The sequence below is a fragment of the Phragmites australis genome, chromosome 2 (assembly GCF_958298935.1).
Source record: "Phragmites australis chromosome 2, lpPhrAust1.1, whole genome shotgun sequence".
Taxonomy (NCBI): domain Eukaryota; kingdom Viridiplantae; phylum Streptophyta; class Magnoliopsida; order Poales; family Poaceae; genus Phragmites; species Phragmites australis.
Window position 1 is genome coordinate 18,758,040 of NC_084922.1, and position 18,039 is coordinate 18,776,078.

At 40.9% G+C, this 18,039-nt stretch overlaps 1 protein-coding gene across 1 annotated transcript; it reads right to left on the reverse strand.

Annotated features, from left to right (window-relative positions):
• Positions 1–8,592: 8,592 nt before the first annotated feature.
• On the reverse strand, positions 8,593–15,162 carry LOC133901880 (AMSH-like ubiquitin thioesterase 3). The gene is made up of 14 exons (XM_062343419.1): positions 14,763–15,162; positions 14,496–14,560; positions 14,312–14,405; positions 13,905–14,072; positions 13,662–13,768; positions 12,566–12,671; positions 12,420–12,466; positions 12,020–12,329; positions 11,764–11,853; positions 11,623–11,685; positions 11,170–11,244; positions 10,124–10,186; positions 9,501–9,553; positions 8,593–9,033 (listed from the first exon to the last, which is right to left on the reverse strand). The coding sequence occupies exons 1-14, from the start codon at positions 14,889–14,891 to the stop codon at positions 8,856–8,858; spliced, it is 1,548 nt and encodes a 515-aa protein (XP_062199403.1). The 5' UTR covers positions 14,892–15,162; the 3' UTR covers positions 8,593–8,855.
• Between the last annotated feature and the right edge of the window lie 2,877 nt (positions 15,163–18,039).

The window sequence follows — 18,039 nt, forward strand, 5'->3', positions numbered from 1 at the left end:
AAGGGACTTGTGTGATGACGACTTGCGTTATGATAACATTGAGGAAGAGCTTCTCTTGGAGGAGTGGATGGTGAATTTGCTTGAATTTTCATCTTCACTCACCCATCTTCCTATGCTTGCAATTTTTTGCCTCTTCCCCTTGCTCCCTCTTGTTGTTAGTCTTCTTCTCCTTCTTGATATGATCAATCGTGTTGACCAAGTTTTTCCTAGAGATTGAATGATCAAGCTTAGTGTGGATCCTCTTGAGGTCCTTCTCCAATCTTGAGGTGAGCTTGGTGATCTTAGGATCCATTTCTTCAACACTTGAGGTGCTTTGCTCATCTTCTTCAATCTCTCTCTTCATCTTCACCACCATCATTTCCGCATGAGCTTGACTCTTGCTCTTGCCTTCTCATCTTTTCTTTCATGTGTGGGCAAGAAGCTTTCTTGCTTGTGAATATAAAGTTCCATTGGATGAGGATGAGCCTTCAACCTTCATGTTCATGGTCATCTCATGAGCGGTGATTTTGCCGTGAACTTGGCTTGGAGTCATCTTGCTAATATTGTTGTTGTTGTAGATAATGGAGACTATCAACTTGTACTTTGGAAGAAGAGCTTGAAGTATTCTTCTCACCGCTTGATCATCTCTAATTGGCGTCAAATATAGTCTATTGATTCCATTGACAAGAATATTCAAACGTGAGTATATTTCATTAGCACTTTCATAGGCAAGTTGTTCAATGCTATTGAGTTGACAGACTAGAACATTATATTTTTCATTGCACACATCCTTTGTGCCTTTATGTATTTCAATGAGGTTAATATCATGAGCATTTGTGAGAGAATAAACTCGATTAAATGCATCAATGCTTAGAGATGATAAAATGATACTCTTCACTAAAGCATCGAATTGCTTCTCTTGTTTGTGACACGTTGCTTCATCCCCTCGTCAGTAGCTCTCCAAGTATCTAAATCTTTGGCTTGCAAATAACAAGTCATTAGAATTTTCCAACAGCGCACACTACCAATATCCATCCCTACCCCGAACATCAAAACTCACGAGGTGGTGAAGCCTAAACGATCAAAATGAGAACATGGCTCAAATGTCATTTGAATTGGCGTATCCTTGTGAAAGGTGTGAGCCCCATCTTTGATACCAATTGAAAGGTTTGGTGACTTTCAAAAGGGGGGTTGAATTAGTACACCTAAAACAAAGCTAGACTTGTGGCCTAAGATTCACACAAATAGAGAGGATAAACTTTGGAGAGACCTTTCCACCAGTAGCTAGATTACAAGCCATTAGGATCCTTCTTGCACTTTCTGTATCCAAGGGTTTCAAGTTGTATCAAACGGATGTCAAAAGTGCTTTCCTAAATGGGTTTATAGAGGAAGAGACCTATGTCAAGCAACCCCCTAGTTTTGAGCACCTTAAATACCCATATAGAGTATACAAGCTTTAGAAGACTTTGTATGGGCTTAAGTAGGTGCCAAGGTCTTGGTATGATAGGCTCAAGTCCTTCTTGTTAGAGCATGGGTATGTGATGGGGTCGGTGGATAAAACTTTGTTTACCTTCAAGCATGGCAATGATTTTCTACTTGTTCAGATATACGTGAATGATATTATTTTTTGTGGCTCTTCTCATACATTTGTGGCCAAGTTTGCATAAACTATGAGCAGAGAATTCGTGATGTCGATGATGGCGAGCTCAACTTCTTCCTTAGGCTTCAAATTAACTTCGATGATGGGCGAGCTAAACTTCTTCCGAGCTTCAAATCAAGTAATGCAAGCAAGGTACATTCATCCACCAGACGAAGTACACCAAAGATCTGCTAAAGAAGTTTGATATGAGCGATGCAAATCCCATGGTGACACTGATGGATACCTCGATCATGCTTGATCCAGATGAAGATGGCAAGGCGATAGACCAGCGAGAGTACAGGAGCATGATTAGTTCCCTCCCGTACCTAATGGCAACAAGACGTGACATCCACTTTGTTATCTGCTTGTGTGCTTGCTTCCAAGCATCACTAAGGACATCTCATCGCCAAGCAGTGAAGCACATCTTGTGGTATCTCAAACACACCCTTGAGTATGGTCTTTGGTTTTCTGCATCTTCTTCGCTCTCTTTTAGAGGTTTCTCATATGCCAACTTTGCTAGTTGTAGGATTGATAGTAAGAATATCTTGGGTACTCGCCATTTCTTGGGTACCTCTCTTGTTTGTTGGTCTTCTTGCAAACAGTCTAGAGTTATCTAGTTAACTACTGAAGCTGAATATGTTGTTACTCCTAGCTGTTGTTCTTAGATTTTGTGGATAGTTGCTACTTTGAGAGATTTTGAGTTAAATTGCAATAGTGTGCCATTTTTTGTGTGACAACAATAGTATCATAAGCTTAGCCAACAACCCAGTTCATCACTCTAGAACAAAACATATAGATGTGAGATTCTATTTTTTGCGAGACCACAATGAGAAGAGAGACATTGACTTACGATACATAGATACCCAACACCAGCTTATTGATATCTTCACTAAACCTCTAGATTCATCTAGGTTTGCTTTTCTGAGGGAAGAGATTGAAGTGTGTCATCCTTATGGCATTGTGTGAGGGAGAGTTGCCATTGTACATACTCTATCTTATTTTTATTGCATTTGCATTGCCTAGCATTTTGTAAGATAATTATTGTAGTTGCACTTTGACTAGTATGTCTTTAGCATTTTCAGTTGCTAGTCATGAATTTGGACTGAGTTGAGCAGTTGTGCGAAGCAAACTTTTAAACTTAGGCTTCTCTTGATGCTTTGACATGAAATATTTTGAGCAAGCTAGCTTTCCTAAAGATGACAGTTGGCAATTGTATGAATCATGTAGACTATGAAATACTACATTCTTGATTACCATATTTATAATTGCTTTGGCTTAGTCAATACTTGTATTAAAGTTAGTTTGATGAATATCTTGCTCTAAGCTTCTTGATTCAAGACAGTGGATTGGGGAATATTGCATTATATTTTCTATCTTTGTCAAATGTTTAGCTCATGATAGAACCTTGGGGCAACTTGTGTTGCGTTGCAAAGGCACTACTTGATTTGATCTTATGAAAACTTGATAATTTGTGAAATTTGAATAATCTTGAGCAATAAAGTTTCTTGTGCTAAGATGTGATTCAATACGGTTGTCTTGATGCCTCGAGGTGTTTGTTGTACCCAGTCGTGTGAAACTTTGCTTAGATAAGAGGCAACTTGAGGATAAAAATGAATTACAAAGAACTATGCCTAAACGTTCAATTTTCTAATCACTTGATCTAACTAGTCTTGGTTTCATATGTGAGTGTTTGCAAAGGCTACTGTCATTAATGCTTGTTTTCCTAGTTTAAGATTGAAGCTTACTAGTTCTTAATGCTGGTATTGCCTCAGCATGAGCGGATGCTTATGTGGTGGTCGCTTTTACCATGATTCGACTATGTGAACTTAATCGTGCCAATAATTCTTCAGGTTTAGCTTGTGTAGCTTCATGCTTTTATGTCACTGTCTCTTTTTGAGCTTTTGTGCGATTGTGAGATCCATCTTCTACTCTCCATTGCCCTTTTGACGTTTCTAGCATTTGCAAATGCTTTGTGGTATTCTTATGGAAGCTCATTAGGATTGCATGTTTATGCATTGCATGGTGTTTTTCCTGGATGTTTCTATTGCCAAATGGGGAGAAATTTTGCACTGAGCCACAAAGAAGAATTTTTGCATAAATGAAAATTGTTCATTGTCAACAAGGGGGAGATAAGAGTGTTTTAGTTTTGGTTTGGTTTTGGCTTCGGGCTTTTGCATTCCATCTTATGCTAAGTGATCATGTTCTGGCTTTTCTTTGGTTTTTGATCACTTAGATATGTTGATTGGCTTATGTGCTTCAACTCATTCTTTGATTTTTCACGTGCGTTGTCAATAGACTCATCAAGATATTGAGAAACCAAGTGGATATGTACCTTGGTTTATATGTGATGAGTCATTGACAATGTCTAAATTGAGTTGAGTTGAGTTTGGTTTGCATGAGCTTATCTATGCATGATTGTGATTGTGACTAACCAAAGCTGTAGAGAAAAATGGAATTAGAGTGTTCTATCTTTGAGCCAGGAAAAATACTCTCACCGGATGGTCCGGTGCTAGGGATTTTTACAACACTGAATGGTCTGGTGTTCAGATGAAATTCATGCTCGAGCATTTCAATTCAGATGCAAAAATAGAAGTATTCACCGGATGTGATGAGAACATGGCTCCTTCGGATACAAACAACATTGCTAATAGTCCTTAAATCGTACAAGAGCCAATTACAAGAGCATGTGCGCGATAATTAAACCACCAGGTGAAATCGTTCCATATTGTTCATGCTTTTTTGGATGCATTACTACTAAATTTTTGTGATATTTTAATACTTAGGAATATGGAAGAAGCATCACAAGCTCACTTGTATGTTATTACTCGAGTGCCAAATCTACTCGAACTCCAAGTCGAGCTCAAGTCGGACTCTAAATTCGGTTCGGAGTCTCAGGACAACATATCAGTAAAACGAACATAATTCTCGCATACGAAGTCCGATTAAGGCGATCTTGGACTTACTGGAAAGATTATGATGAGTCCTTTTGAATGGATCTATGCTCGACTAAATATACCTTATAGTTTAGTTAGAGTCGAAGCAATAAGGTGTTGCGTCACTGTTTTGGATCTTGTCAGGTCTTGTGATCGAGTTGAGGTCAGAATCCAAGTTGTGTACACCTCTTCTTAGGTACACACAACCCTAGGGCGACCTCCTTACGTCCCCCTATATATACATAGTAGCCATCGTACTTTAGGCTCAGGTTTTGTTTAGAATATTCTGTTTTAGGCAGTTTCACCGTATATCAGTTTGTAGAACCCTAAACTAGAGCACTTCATTGGTAATCAATAATATTTAGATTGCATTTACACTTTCTTGCTTGTGTTATAGATTCGCTTGCAGGAAAAGCCTTTTTGGTGAGGTCAATCACATCTTAGCACAGTTGATAACTACAGAGTAGTGGTGTAGTGGTTGCGAGGGTTCTCGATCTGTTCTGGTTAGAGCTTTTGGATCATGAACGTCAAAACTCCACCAAATCAACTTATCATATTACCTTCAGAAAATCGGGCAAACCTACATCAGGATGGTCTGGTGTTCAAGTGAGGAGTGCACAATACTATTTTCCAGGAGGTGTGTCAATGTGTGTTTGGTGCGGTTATACACATCGGATGATCCAGTGTTTGAGGGTGTGAACATCGGATGCTTCATTGGAGCATTTTCTAGGAGATTCCATTTGGCTCAGTGGAGAGAAGCTTTGAACTCATCGGATGGTCTGATGTTTGATGGTGTGAACACCGAATGCATCACCAGAGCTTTTTGCAGGAAGATTTCAGAGGGGATAGGACTTGTACACACCAGATGGTCTGGTGATCAGAGGTTGTACACACCAAAACATCCTATGTTCACAAATTATTTAGGATGAGTTCTTTTGACAGAGAATTCTTGATTTTGATTAATTGGAGATGGAATTGGAGAAACGTGTTTGCTTGTTTTATGATGCTGTAGGTGATGGATGCATCTTGACGGTCGACGGTAGGATGATTGGGGCTAAGTGGGGTGCTTGGTGCCAGATGATCAAGGAGGCTAGACAGAGTCAAGGGTGATCCTAGTTGTACACGTGGAGATCAAGTAAAGCATGAGAAGGCGGATGAAGATGGTATGTTGATAAAGTCAAACGAAAAGGATGCCGGTGCAAGTGACAAGACGGTCCAAGGGATCTGGAGTGGGAGATGCTTGACGGCAGTCAAGATCGCAAGACATAGTACACGTGTCAACATTGTGTGGCTTACTTAATGTGTAAGCAAGTGATGGTGAGTCATACTTTGAGAAGCATGCAAAGCAGTTTCGCGATTTGGTCTCAAAACCGTGGGAAGAATGGAAGTGCATGTGGCATCATCGTGAAGTTTGCGTTGAGACGAAGCTAATTCATGAAGGCGTTACGATCGTTCAATGGAAGAAGAAAAAGTGGGTGAAAAGGCCCTCGGTGGTAGGTAGAAGTGTATTGGAAGAGATGGGCAAGAAAGGAACAAGGAAACTTAGGGGCAAAGGAAGCTCCTAAGACCTATAAATAGAGGGAGGGGGCAGGGTTAGCCTCTTGAGCCAGACATTTGAGAGCATATGAGAGTGTGCTAGGGTTTTAGAAGTCAGAGAGATGAGTGCTTAACCTATGTATTAGGTGAGTGCTTTGTGGGCAAAATACTTTGTAATCCACTAAAATTAGGGTGTTCCTCTGCAAGTAATGAAGATATTGTTTACTCTTATGTTTGTGTTTATCTTCTTCTAGTTTTCCTCTCTTGGCTCCCTTACCAGTTTGTAAGTTTTTCAGTTTTTTTGGCGATTTTTGTTTTTATTGAAGAGCTGTAATTTTCAATCGTGTTGGAGTTGATCTTATTGCTATAGGGATAAAAATCCTATATGAGTTGGTCTTGAACCATCCCCCACCTCTAGAACCATCAATTTGGAGAGTTTCTTCACCTAGTGCCTAGATCCTTAGATCTAAGTGTTTCTTCCTCAAGTTGCAAGATTTTGTGAGCAATGATACTTAGATTGGCTTTCAATGGAACCTAGTGTTCAGATTGATCAAGTGGAACAATGTTCTTCTTGGTGATGTTTCGGTGTAACTTGTTTCTCTTGAGTTGTTGCTTTCGCATGTTTATTTCAGGCGCGTTGGGTGAAAGATTAGGATAGAGCATCAAGAAATTGGTGAGACTCCTATTCACTCCCACTTCTCTAGTCGTCTTTCTCGGTCCTACAGGCGTGTAGATCTTTAGTCTTCAATAGTTCTCTAGAGAAATGCTCAAGTGTGTATATCCTCTTTTAACACCGGACCATCCGGAGTGTACAAATCTTCTGCACCAAAATATTCCTCTTGGAAAATACTCTGATATGCACATCTTGCTAAGCACTGGATCATCCAGTATAGTCTTCATTTTCTCCTCTGAGCTAAAAAGTACTCCGTTGTGTATAACTTTCAAAGCACCAAACCATCCTGTGTTAACAACTTTTTCTGAACTTATCCAATTCAAACTTTCTTGAGTTCAGTTTTGGTGGTGTCTTCATGTATTACATCTATGAGACCTAAAGCATATATTTACAAATATGTTAGTCATATTGACTATGTTATCATTAATCATCAAAATCACATATATACCTAAAAAGACTATGTTCGCTACAAACATACACACCCACATATATATATATATATATATATATATATATATATATATATATATATATATATACATACACTGTATATCTATTATATGACTAGGCACACTGTAGTTCACTGTTGAGCCACCCCGCACTTACGATAAAAAGATAGTATAGTTGTGACTCACAAGATATGTCAGATAGTACAAACATATATAGTCGTAACTGGGTACCTTATCTAGTCGTAATTATGCACTTCTTTGTCATGTGATCACAACTGAATTACCTTTGTACACACCCCTAGTTACGATCTAAAAAGCAGTATAATTGCTATCGTAACTGATTTTTTTGGTCATGTGATCGTAACTCAACTATCTGTGCAATCGTAACTGACTATTTTTTTAGTCATAACTGGGGGTGGCGCAGCAGTAAACTATAATACTTCTCGTAATTATACATTTTTTATCATGTGATCATAACTCACATATATATGCTGTCGTAACTGAGATGGTGCGAAGGTAGCTGCAACAACTAACGGTGACACAACGTAGTTCACTGTTGCTAAGATGATGTTTGCGGCTGCCAAAAAATAGATGATCTACCATCATTCACTACCTGTAGATGGAAATTGCGAATTATCTAATCGACAACTCCATCTAGAATTCAATGCTGTGCATCATTCACTATCGCATCCATAACACCCCAAGTTTCCTTTAGTAACTTGGTACGCTACCTGCAGACGAATCTGCCCGTCCTTTTATTCATCTAGCAAATAGTTTCATGGGTTGGCACGCGCATAGGCCGATAGCTTCATGGGTTGGCAATGCCGATCAGCCTGAAGCTTGGCGCTTGCGGATTGGCAGGGTAGTCCAAGAAATAAGAATGCGACTTGAGCTTTTTGTACCCACTCTTTCCTCGGCATGGTATCCTATCCAACTATTGATTTCAGAATGTTTTAGTGTTTCGGAAGCTTAGGATGGGACGTTGATCGATGAATCCGGATTCTCTGCAGCGCTTCCAGGACGGTTCAGCATTCCACGCGCATCCACATTTGATTCAGCCATAAGATTGGCCACATGACCTACCTGAAGCAGGAGACCTTGTGTTAACATGTAAGAAAACCAAAGTAGAATCATTCGGTTTACCTTTCTTTGTGATACTTTGCATCCCTAACTGCAAGAGTTTACCTTGGACCATTCAGTTTCCTCTAACGACAAACCAGCAAGATACCACAATTCCACTCTGGGACTCAGAAACATACCTCTGGTCCCCCAAGCTAAAAACTAGGAACACCCCTACCACCCCACCAAGAACAGAAGTATCCTAAAGAAAAAGGGAAGCAAAGACAAATCACAACTAAAATAGCATAAAAAACTGACAAGCGCTCTCTCAACATGCCACTGTGCACTGTATCATAAATTGATGTCACTTCCCCTGAGATCCAACCAAAGCATCCATTCAATGCAAAAATTCTGTACATGGAAATAGAATAAAATAAAATAGCTATGTACAAGCCGCTTGGTTCTGGAATCTGCAAAAGTAGTCTATACTAACGATTTTTTCAGCATCAGTAAAATTAAATAAACTCGGTGGCTTGTATCTGCTGGAAGTATAGCCGCCCATTTATGCCAGAAGGGAACCATGCTTCTCACACACGTAGGTCGACCATCTCAAACTTCACATTGGGGTTCATGTATACATGGGAGCAATGCTCGTAGATTGGCATACCATCTAGGGGCTCCTCATGAGGATGGAATCCAGTCTCCTGGCAAGCATGGATCACGCCCATGCCACATGGATCCGTGAGATGAAATATGCCGTGTTTTCTGTTCAAAGTAAACATAGAAACATAATTGTATAAAAAATTACACAAATAGGTCAGCACGAATTAGTATTGCAAATGGGCCTGTGCAAGCAACAAACAATGGTATGTAGATTCACGAAAAATGAAAGACTACATATTACATAATAGCTGTAGCCAAGAAGCATCCCACAGTTTATAGTGCCAAGGAGCTAACAAAAGGGTACTCTACAGCAATTAGAGCTAACAGAAGAAGTAGATAAGCACATTGATGATCTTAGAAGGCTTTCCTTCATAGTCAGAATCTTACTTAATTTAAAGCATGAATTGAGTTGTGGATAACGAATGGTGACAATTCAGGAAAATCTACAGCGATGAGAGCTAAAATAACCAATGAAATTAGCATTCGTCAATGATATAGGAATAAATAGCTAACAGCATGCCAAACTAGATTGACCAAAAAGTTGGATGTAACATCCATGGAGCAAGTACCTTGTTGTATCAGTTGGTGCCATAACTATTGCAATTGCTTCAGGTAGCATGACCTGTCGCCACCAAGATAACAAACACACAATCAAGTCAAAGAAGAAAAAAAAGAAGAATTTCCTCAAACACTTCTGAAATAAAAAAAATTGTGGAGAGAACATTTGAAATTTACAGAAATTAATAAAGTATAGGCAGGATGTGTTTAGCAAGACAATTTCTGGTGACCCTAAAAATATTTTACAAGTCACAAAGATACTAATAAAAAGTAATCCCATCATATTATACTTAATAAACTTAAGCTATGCTGGACAAAACAAACATGACAAATAAGGTGACTCCCAGCGAAAGTCAGTCTTCCTGATACTCAATTCAGCAAAAGCATAGAACAAGCAGAACGAGCCAAGGCCCATTTAGTAAATGATCAAGATAACAAGATAAGCTGCAATGCGATCATGCATTTTAATTTCCCAAGTCTTTGCACTGCAGCTGAACAATAAACTGTATACATATTCTATAAATTTTGCTTGAGCTAAGACAACAGTTACAGGGCAACAACATTACCAAGTACTGAGAACAATACAAACAACAATTATTATAACAAAAGTACAGAAACAAGGTAAAGTGCTTACCTGATACGCATAATGATTATGAAGATCAACGGAAGATAGGAAGCAGGTCTGGGTTGGATGTGTCTGAGAAGAATGACAGGAAAATGGCAACAAAATTAGTAACTAATTAAAGTTTCACACTCCTATCACATTGAACATTCCAATAATGAGTCATGCTAAATAGAAAAAGAAAAAATAGACACCGGTAATATCATCAAACTCCCAGGACTATTATCTACTCCGCCAAGAATATAAGACGCTTTGGACAAAGTATGGCCTCCAACAAGCAACTTCAACAATCAGTTTTCATAGTAATACGTTAGCAAAAAGAATAACAATATTATATTTTGAAACTATTTCGTGTAACAAATCTAAAGGTACTATTTTCATGTGACCAGCCTAAATAGTTTCGTATATCTTACTGGTCAAAGATAAGGAAGTTTGACCACTCAAACTATAAAGCCCATTTAAAAATTATCTTGAATGTGATTATATACTATGCAGTGTACATATATTAGGTCATCATTCACTTATTGCTCCATAATCTAGAATCAATAACCGAAAGTGGTAGAGCATCAAGCATCATGGTGAATGGGTGGATACAGAACACTTCCATAGTGCTTAAGCAGCGTAGCCATCGTTCCGTGCGTCTCTCTAGGCTCGTTAAGTGAGAAGTGAAAAAAGTGTAGGACTAATCTCAACATTTTCTTTGTTGGATTCGATCCTACGAGAGGTGGGTTGGAAGAACACACGCGAGCGCACACTAGGCACAGAGTTGTCTTGCTGCTAACAGCTTTTCATGGATTTAGAAGCTCTAAAAGCTTACTTTACAACCAGGGGGTTCAGCCCAATATATAGGCACAAAACCGACTTACTATTTGATACAGTACCGACATGCTATTGCAACAGTAACCGACATAGCAAAAAGATTAAACTAACACAAACCGACACACAAGGTGTGAATGTGCGATCCTTCAATATATAATGAGAAAACTTGAAGTCCAAACACATGTAACTATTGACTTCATCAATAAAAAAAAGAAACTAAATCGAAGTGCTGGACTTACATGAATCCAACCAAGAGATAGAAGTGAACCCTTCTCCTGAACTTCAAATATTTCTTCTTCATTCGTAGCTTGACACTGGAAAAACAAGGAAAAAATTAATTCAAGTATTTCTGAAACTGCTACATTTTGGAGACTGCACTGCAACACATAAACTTGCACTCATACAAGCAGAAGAAAGATGCAAAATTCATAGGCTCCTAGTTGACGCAAACAACAGATGTGAATCCACTAGAATCAGTTGCCACAATTCAAAAGAAATCTAAAGATGATACTAGTAAAATTTGCAGTGCTCACTGCTCTGAGGTGAAGCAATATAACAGCAAACCTAAAGATGATATTTTCAGAGTGCTCCTAGTGAATGAATTATTTAGAAAGGAGCTTAGGTCACAGCTGGCATCTAATGGAGAAAAAGAATAAATGAAGAGCATGTAACAGCATATAATAAAAACTTACTGAATCAGATGTTGATTTCTGCTTAGGAATTATCAATGTTGTCACATAAAAAGTTCTCTTTTTCTACAAAGAAAAAAACACTGTCAATGATGCAGCCAAATATAATACTGTTCTCATCTGCTTTCACGGAAAGGCACACACCAGGGTACCAGCAAGAATTCCACATGTTTCCAAATTCTTTGAGGTATTTGCCTCAGCAACCCTCAGGAAACACTCCATTAATGTCACCGGCTGACAAGTAGGTAAAATAAAATCACCAGACAAAACAAGTGTACAATGAATAAGCTAAAAATAAGATAAAGAAAAATGAGTCATGTTCATTCATGTCTTCGCTTAAATATAGTGAATTTGGGATAATAACATAAAAAGTTAATGAAATTCTGCATTTTGAGCTAACCACATGCAAATTCTTATAACGTCCGGCGTCAGAGGTAGCAAGTCCTGGTCTTGGGTCAGCAACTCTTGATGGAGGGATTGGTCCACGCTCAGGATGTACCTGTGCTAGGACAGGTGGGGGAGAAGGCTGTCTAATATTCAGCTGGGAAAACTCTGCTTCCAAACCAGGAGACACTGAGGCTGGTTCTTCTACTGGTAAAGACCATCTGCCATCATCAAGCAAAAGAACAGACTGCATATCATCATTTTTATCCTGTGATGCTGTTCTGGGACCATGCAAGCCATCTTGGTTCAAGATAGCCGGCACTAAACTGCAGAAGCAAGGGAAAGATAAGGTCATGTCATCTGAAAATAACTCATAACTCCATATAGCTGTGAGTATGCACTGTCCAAATTCTCACCTAGAGATATCACTTTGGGTTAATTCAGGATTACTTGGATACTCAATCTGCAATAGGCATCAACAAGATACAAATGTCAAACAAAGCCTATTGTTAGAGTCTCGAGCAAACACATAAGAAAATGCAATAAAATAAAATAAATATACCCTGATACCAGTAACAGGCCTAGTCCATTCGCCATGAAGCCCATTAGGTCCTAGTATCGAGTGTCTGGATAGTGTTTCCTCTTTTGGATAAGGCAAGCTGGAATATCTGCATAAAATACACAGTAAACCAATATAATTTTACCATATTTATTAACAAAAAAAATTCAAGACATGCAATGTGAAGATAACACAGTTGTATATTATATATTAGAACAAGTAGCAAAAAATATATATATCAGATAGAATATCATATATAGAAGCAAGCAGGATAAGAGAAGTAAACAACAGAGGCATGCAAGGAAAGCAGTCGGACCAATTTATCAAGTCATTGAACTTGCCTAAAAAATAAAGTGCATTGCATGACCCAATCCTACACAACACTCAGTATAATACTATCAAAAGATTGATAAATACAACTGACTCCTGCCAGGCTGCAAGGTGCAACCACACCTATATTATTAACAAAATTGGCTGAAAAGCAAATATGATCTTAGGATCACATGGGCTTATATCCAAAAAGCATACTAGTGCACTTGAAAAAATCAATAGAATATGTGCACTTGCAAAAAAATGTATTAAGGTATGATCATAAGTGCACTGTATAAAAACAATGTACAGATATCTTTTGACAATATAAACTTATACTTTTACACAGCTCATATGATGTTTTTTTTTTTTTGCATACATGCGCTATAACATGTTAGCATCTCTTAGATCTTTGTGAATTTTTTGAAGTGCACAAACAAAAAGAGGTGAATATGATCCTAATATTAAAAGGTTTCCAGAACTAGTTTTCTTTAAAAAAGAATGGGGTTAACTCAGCCTACCCCAGTGGAACACCTATGGGTTTTGAAGCAACCATGAGCAATCGCAAGGGCAACACAATCCCTAAAAGCTTATTCTAACAATTATCAAGTAACTGAATATTCAAGGTAAGCTACTGAACGGTTCAACTGATCTTCTGCAGTTCTGCAAATACATGATTGCGGCCAACTGTTCAATCTGAAAATCCATATATCTACTCATCTCATTACAACTCAAGACAAATATATTGCAATGTATCAAGCACATAAACAGGATACGATGATGTACATACGGTTTCTGTAGGTGCCAATCAGGTTGAACACTATGCGACAGTGCTGCTTGATGCTTCAAACCAGAGAATGATTTTTGCAATAGTCCAGTAGGGCTCCCAGAAAGTGACTGCAAAATAAAGGAAATATTAAACTACAGCCAGATGTCCAGAATTAGTGACTGAGAATTTGAATCACATAACCCTTTTCTTCAGTGCAGATATAAAACAGTAAGGATGGCAAATGCAGTGCAATGTCTTGTATACCTTTGATGTATATGGGCTTGGGATATGCTGCTCCATACCACTACTTGCAGCATAGGTTCCATGTACACCATTAGGTTCCTCTGCACCTGCGCTGCTATTAAGGTTGGCAATTTCTTGCTGCACAACTGGCTTCAGGGACTCTAGCTCATTGACAACACTGAGAAGTTTCTACAAAAAAAAAAAAAAAAAGGACAACACTTTAGCCATTCAGGAAAAATATTTTGACCCCAAATTGAACAAGACACTATGATCCTCAAGTGCTTGACTTCTGCATTCTAGTCGTGACAAGTTGCATGTTTCAAGAAACAAGAATGTATTGTATTGTCCACTCCTTCAAGTACAATAATTCCTATCTAAGAACACCGGATACAGTAAAGAAGGTAGTTTTCAGCTCTGAGAGGCAATACATTAGAGTTGTGCGGGCCTTTCTTCAGAAGTTCCTTTTCCCTTGACTTAAATGCATTGTAGTCGCGATGCTTTGGTATCGTCTCACACAACAAGCTGCCAATGGTCAGAGATAACATTTAACACTCAAGCTGGCAGTGTTAACAAGCTAGTAACAAACTAACAATATTCTAGTCGACACCTCACCTCGAGTATCTCAGGAGGATGATATACAGGTCCAGAATGTTCTTCTCCTCTCGATACACATTAGCCTGCAGACACCACATAAATCACCAGAATTTAACACAACTTGCGAGTTAATTACTCGAATCCACGGTGATCGCACAGCGAAAATAAGCCCCCAGTTCACCGAAACGTGTGCTCGAACCCAAAGCTGCCCCACTTGTACACGGATAGCTAAAAGTTCTTGCACAAGAAGCCAAGAAGGGGATGGATTCGATCGTAGGATTTGACCTGGATGAGGAGGTTGTCAGCGATGCGGAAGTAGTAGGGGATGCTGATGCGGTGGTCGACGTCGACCGGCCGCGCCAAGGCCTCGATGCTTACGTCTCTCCTAGCCGGCCGAGGTGGTCCCGTGGCCATCTCCGGTGGGCGGGCCTTCTTCCCCGGTCGATGAGGGTCCTGATGGATCTCTGCTCGAATCCGCTAGGAGGGCGGAGCCGACGGGTGGTCACAGAGGCGGAGTAGGGTTAGCCGAGGAGGAGGAAGGGATGAGAGGGCGTGCCAACCGGTGGGCACGGAGGAGGAGGATGTCGGCAGGGAGGAGGCGGAGGCCGCGGCGGCGCTAAGCGTGATCGATAGGGTCTACTGGCGAACGTGGAAGGGAAACGACCATGGCAACACTATGTAGACATTTTAGATGTACCAAATACCACTTGAGCTCATAACCACGGACGGCAGTTTTACTGTTTATACACGGGTAAATACTTAATAGGATCAAATTTGTTTCTTATTTATAATCAGTGGGCACATTTATAGATGCAAATCGCTATCCAACATATATGAGCACAAAATAAATAAGCTTTATTCATATATGTGGTACTCGTTCACCCATATATATATATATATATATATATATATATATAATAGATGAGTCCAATTCTGATATACCACATCCCACTCATTAGACCATCTCTAAGGGGTTCCTATCACGGTTCATGTTCCCTTCGCGATGAGAAAAAGACTGTGACAAGAACAACTACCATACTCTAACAGCCTCCCATCGGGGGCCGACGCAGGACGGGATAAGAGAGAGGTTCCCACGTCTCTGGGAATCTCTCTCCTATCCTTCGCGGATACGCCGAGCGGGGCAAGGCCTAGTGGTTGCGTTCGCGCGCTCGGGCGAAAGAGGTGCGTGCGAGGGGCGGCGACGACGACGCGCACGAGGAGAGCGGCAGAACGTTGACGGCGACGGCATCAATGCTCTTGAGGTCTAGACCTACCACGACGGCTTCAGCTCTGCATGGTGCATCGCTCCATGCGAATCCAGTCATAGGAGGCACCCAGAGCTGTGTCGACGGCATTAAGGGTGGTGCGGCGGCTCGGAAGCTCGGTGGCGACATGGTTGGAGGTCAGCAAAGAGAAGGTGACCATGTGTACTGGCTTCAAGTCACTATGTAAGAGCTTCCAGGAGCACAGTGGGGCTGGAGCGATCGTGGCCCACCTCGGCAGAATGGTGCGCTCGATTGGCGAAGTGGCGGAACACATGCCAGAGATGGAGAAGAAGGTAGCATCGCTCTAGATCTGCGGGAAGGAAAAGGTAAGATCGGCTAGGAGAAGCCAGAGAAAGGCACAATGATGCTCCTCTAAGCTTTTGGGGCTCGAGTCCGACAGATCCCCACTGGAACACAGAGGATTTAGGTGGTGGCGTGCTAGTATTTGGCTCGGCGGTGAGTTCTATGCAGTGGGGGAAAATGGAGAGAGGAGCTACTGCTGTTGCCTTTGTTTAGCTAAGAGAGAAGATAGAGAGAGCAGCAAGAGAGGAACAGTGTATGATTATTTACGTACGAAAAATATATCCAGTGTATATGTGTCATGTATTGTAATCGTATTATATGTCATGGCAATTATGTAAAAATGACAGAATATTAGAAGTCTGTTGGGAAAGAGAATAGGGAAGGAAATATTATTGAAGAGTAGGAATATAAAGGAAATGAATATGAAAAAGAATCTCTCTGAAAAAGGATTTTAAGTTAGAAAATAAATGAAATAAAGAAAAACGGTTGAGGATGATCTTAATTCCGAGTCCAGCAACTCCATCCAACCCTAATCTCCGTGCCCGCCACCATCGTTCGTCATTCACATTTCACACTAGGGCACCAGACCGATCCCCGATCCCTAATCCAACCCTACTGGTCGCCACCACCCCCAAGCCTGAGAGCCAACCGCACCTCCACTCATTCGCCGCTAGAGTGACCTGTCGGTCGCCACCACCCTAGGCCTAAGAGCCCCGCTGCCCCTACACCATCCGCTGTCCCTTTGCCCATCCACCGCCTGAGTGCCCTGCCGCTTGACGCTCCTCCGCCGCAGAAGAGCCCCGCCGCCATTCGTCATCTGAGTGCCCCGTTGCTGTTTGTCCGCCGCCCATCCACTGCCCGAGAGCCCGTCCACTGCCCGATAGCCCATCTCAATCCTCAGAGAACCACTAGTGCCATGTGGTGGGATTCAACAACGCCATAGCTACTGTGGAGATGGGATATGGGCTTTCAGATGGTCCTCGGTTAACTTTGGTAAGTAGTATATCTTTTTTGTGAAATCTATTATCCAAGCTTCATCAATATTTTTGTTTCCATCCCGGCATGATTACTAACCTTTTTTTTTCCTTTAGTTGACCCTATCGAAAACTAACCTTCTGTATGGTGTATTGAGTTAAATCTTTCTATGAATCATAAAACAATAATTTAATGAATGAGAGAACTTAGGAAATTTCAGAATTTGACACCCAATTCACGTGCCTCTCTGGTTTTAACATCCAATTCGCGTGCCTTTCAAAATATAACACCGATGCTGCGAATTTCTTCAGAACGTGACATTCTCTCATTCTTTTCTCAATTACATTTTCCTCTGCACCGGGCCGGACCAAACTGCCCCTAGCATCATCCGATGGCTCACTAAGTTGGGGATCAATTCGATTGAAATATCTCGAGCAACCGACCCGTTCGACCATATCTCCCCATCTCTTTTTCTCTATCGAGCTCGCCACCGCCGCCACCACCCATGCTCTCGCGCTCGCCCTCCCTTTCCGCCGCAAGCCTCAAGATGCAGTCGTGGCCCGATCCGCATCCCTTCTCTCCCCATCCCTTCTTCTCTCTATGGAGCGAAGCACCGCCCCAAGCTATTGCTCGGCGCCACCACCCAAGGTGTCTCGCCCGCTCTCCCTCTCTGTTGCGGTCCTCAAGACACAGTTGCGGCTGCTCGCTGACCTCAACTGAAGTCGCATCGCCTCCCCCAAGATGTCATAGTCATCCACGGCGCACAGCTTGGGTTCGAACCCTAGCTCATCGTCGTTGGAGTTTGTTCAAGAGGTGGCGACCGGATTGCCATTGATCTAGTGCCTGAACAGCAAGAAGGAGAAGGTGTTGGAGCTAACCACAAGAACTAAGGAGAAGTACGAAGAAGTTCTTAAAGTGCCCTCAAAACAATCGTGCAGTGAGTTCTTGAGAGCTTGTTTGTCGAATCAATTGTTCAATTGCTAAGCTTTTTGTTTCAACTTCGTATGCAGTTGCCTAAT

Bases quoted from the DNA above. Each gene is read 5' to 3' on its own strand.
- LOC133901880 (XM_062343419.1), bottom strand. From the start codon at position 14,891: ATGGCCACGGGACCACCTCGGCCGGCTAGGAGAGACGTAAGCATCGAG. The intron at 14,406-14,495 runs GTGAGGTGTCGA...GACCATTGGCAG, and splicing joins ATCCTCCTGAGATACTCGAG to CTTGTTGTGTGAGACGATAC. The intron at 12,330-12,419 runs GTGAGAATTTGG...TTGCTTCTGCAG, and splicing joins ACCCAAAGTGATATCTCTAG to TTTAGTGCCGGCTATCTTGA.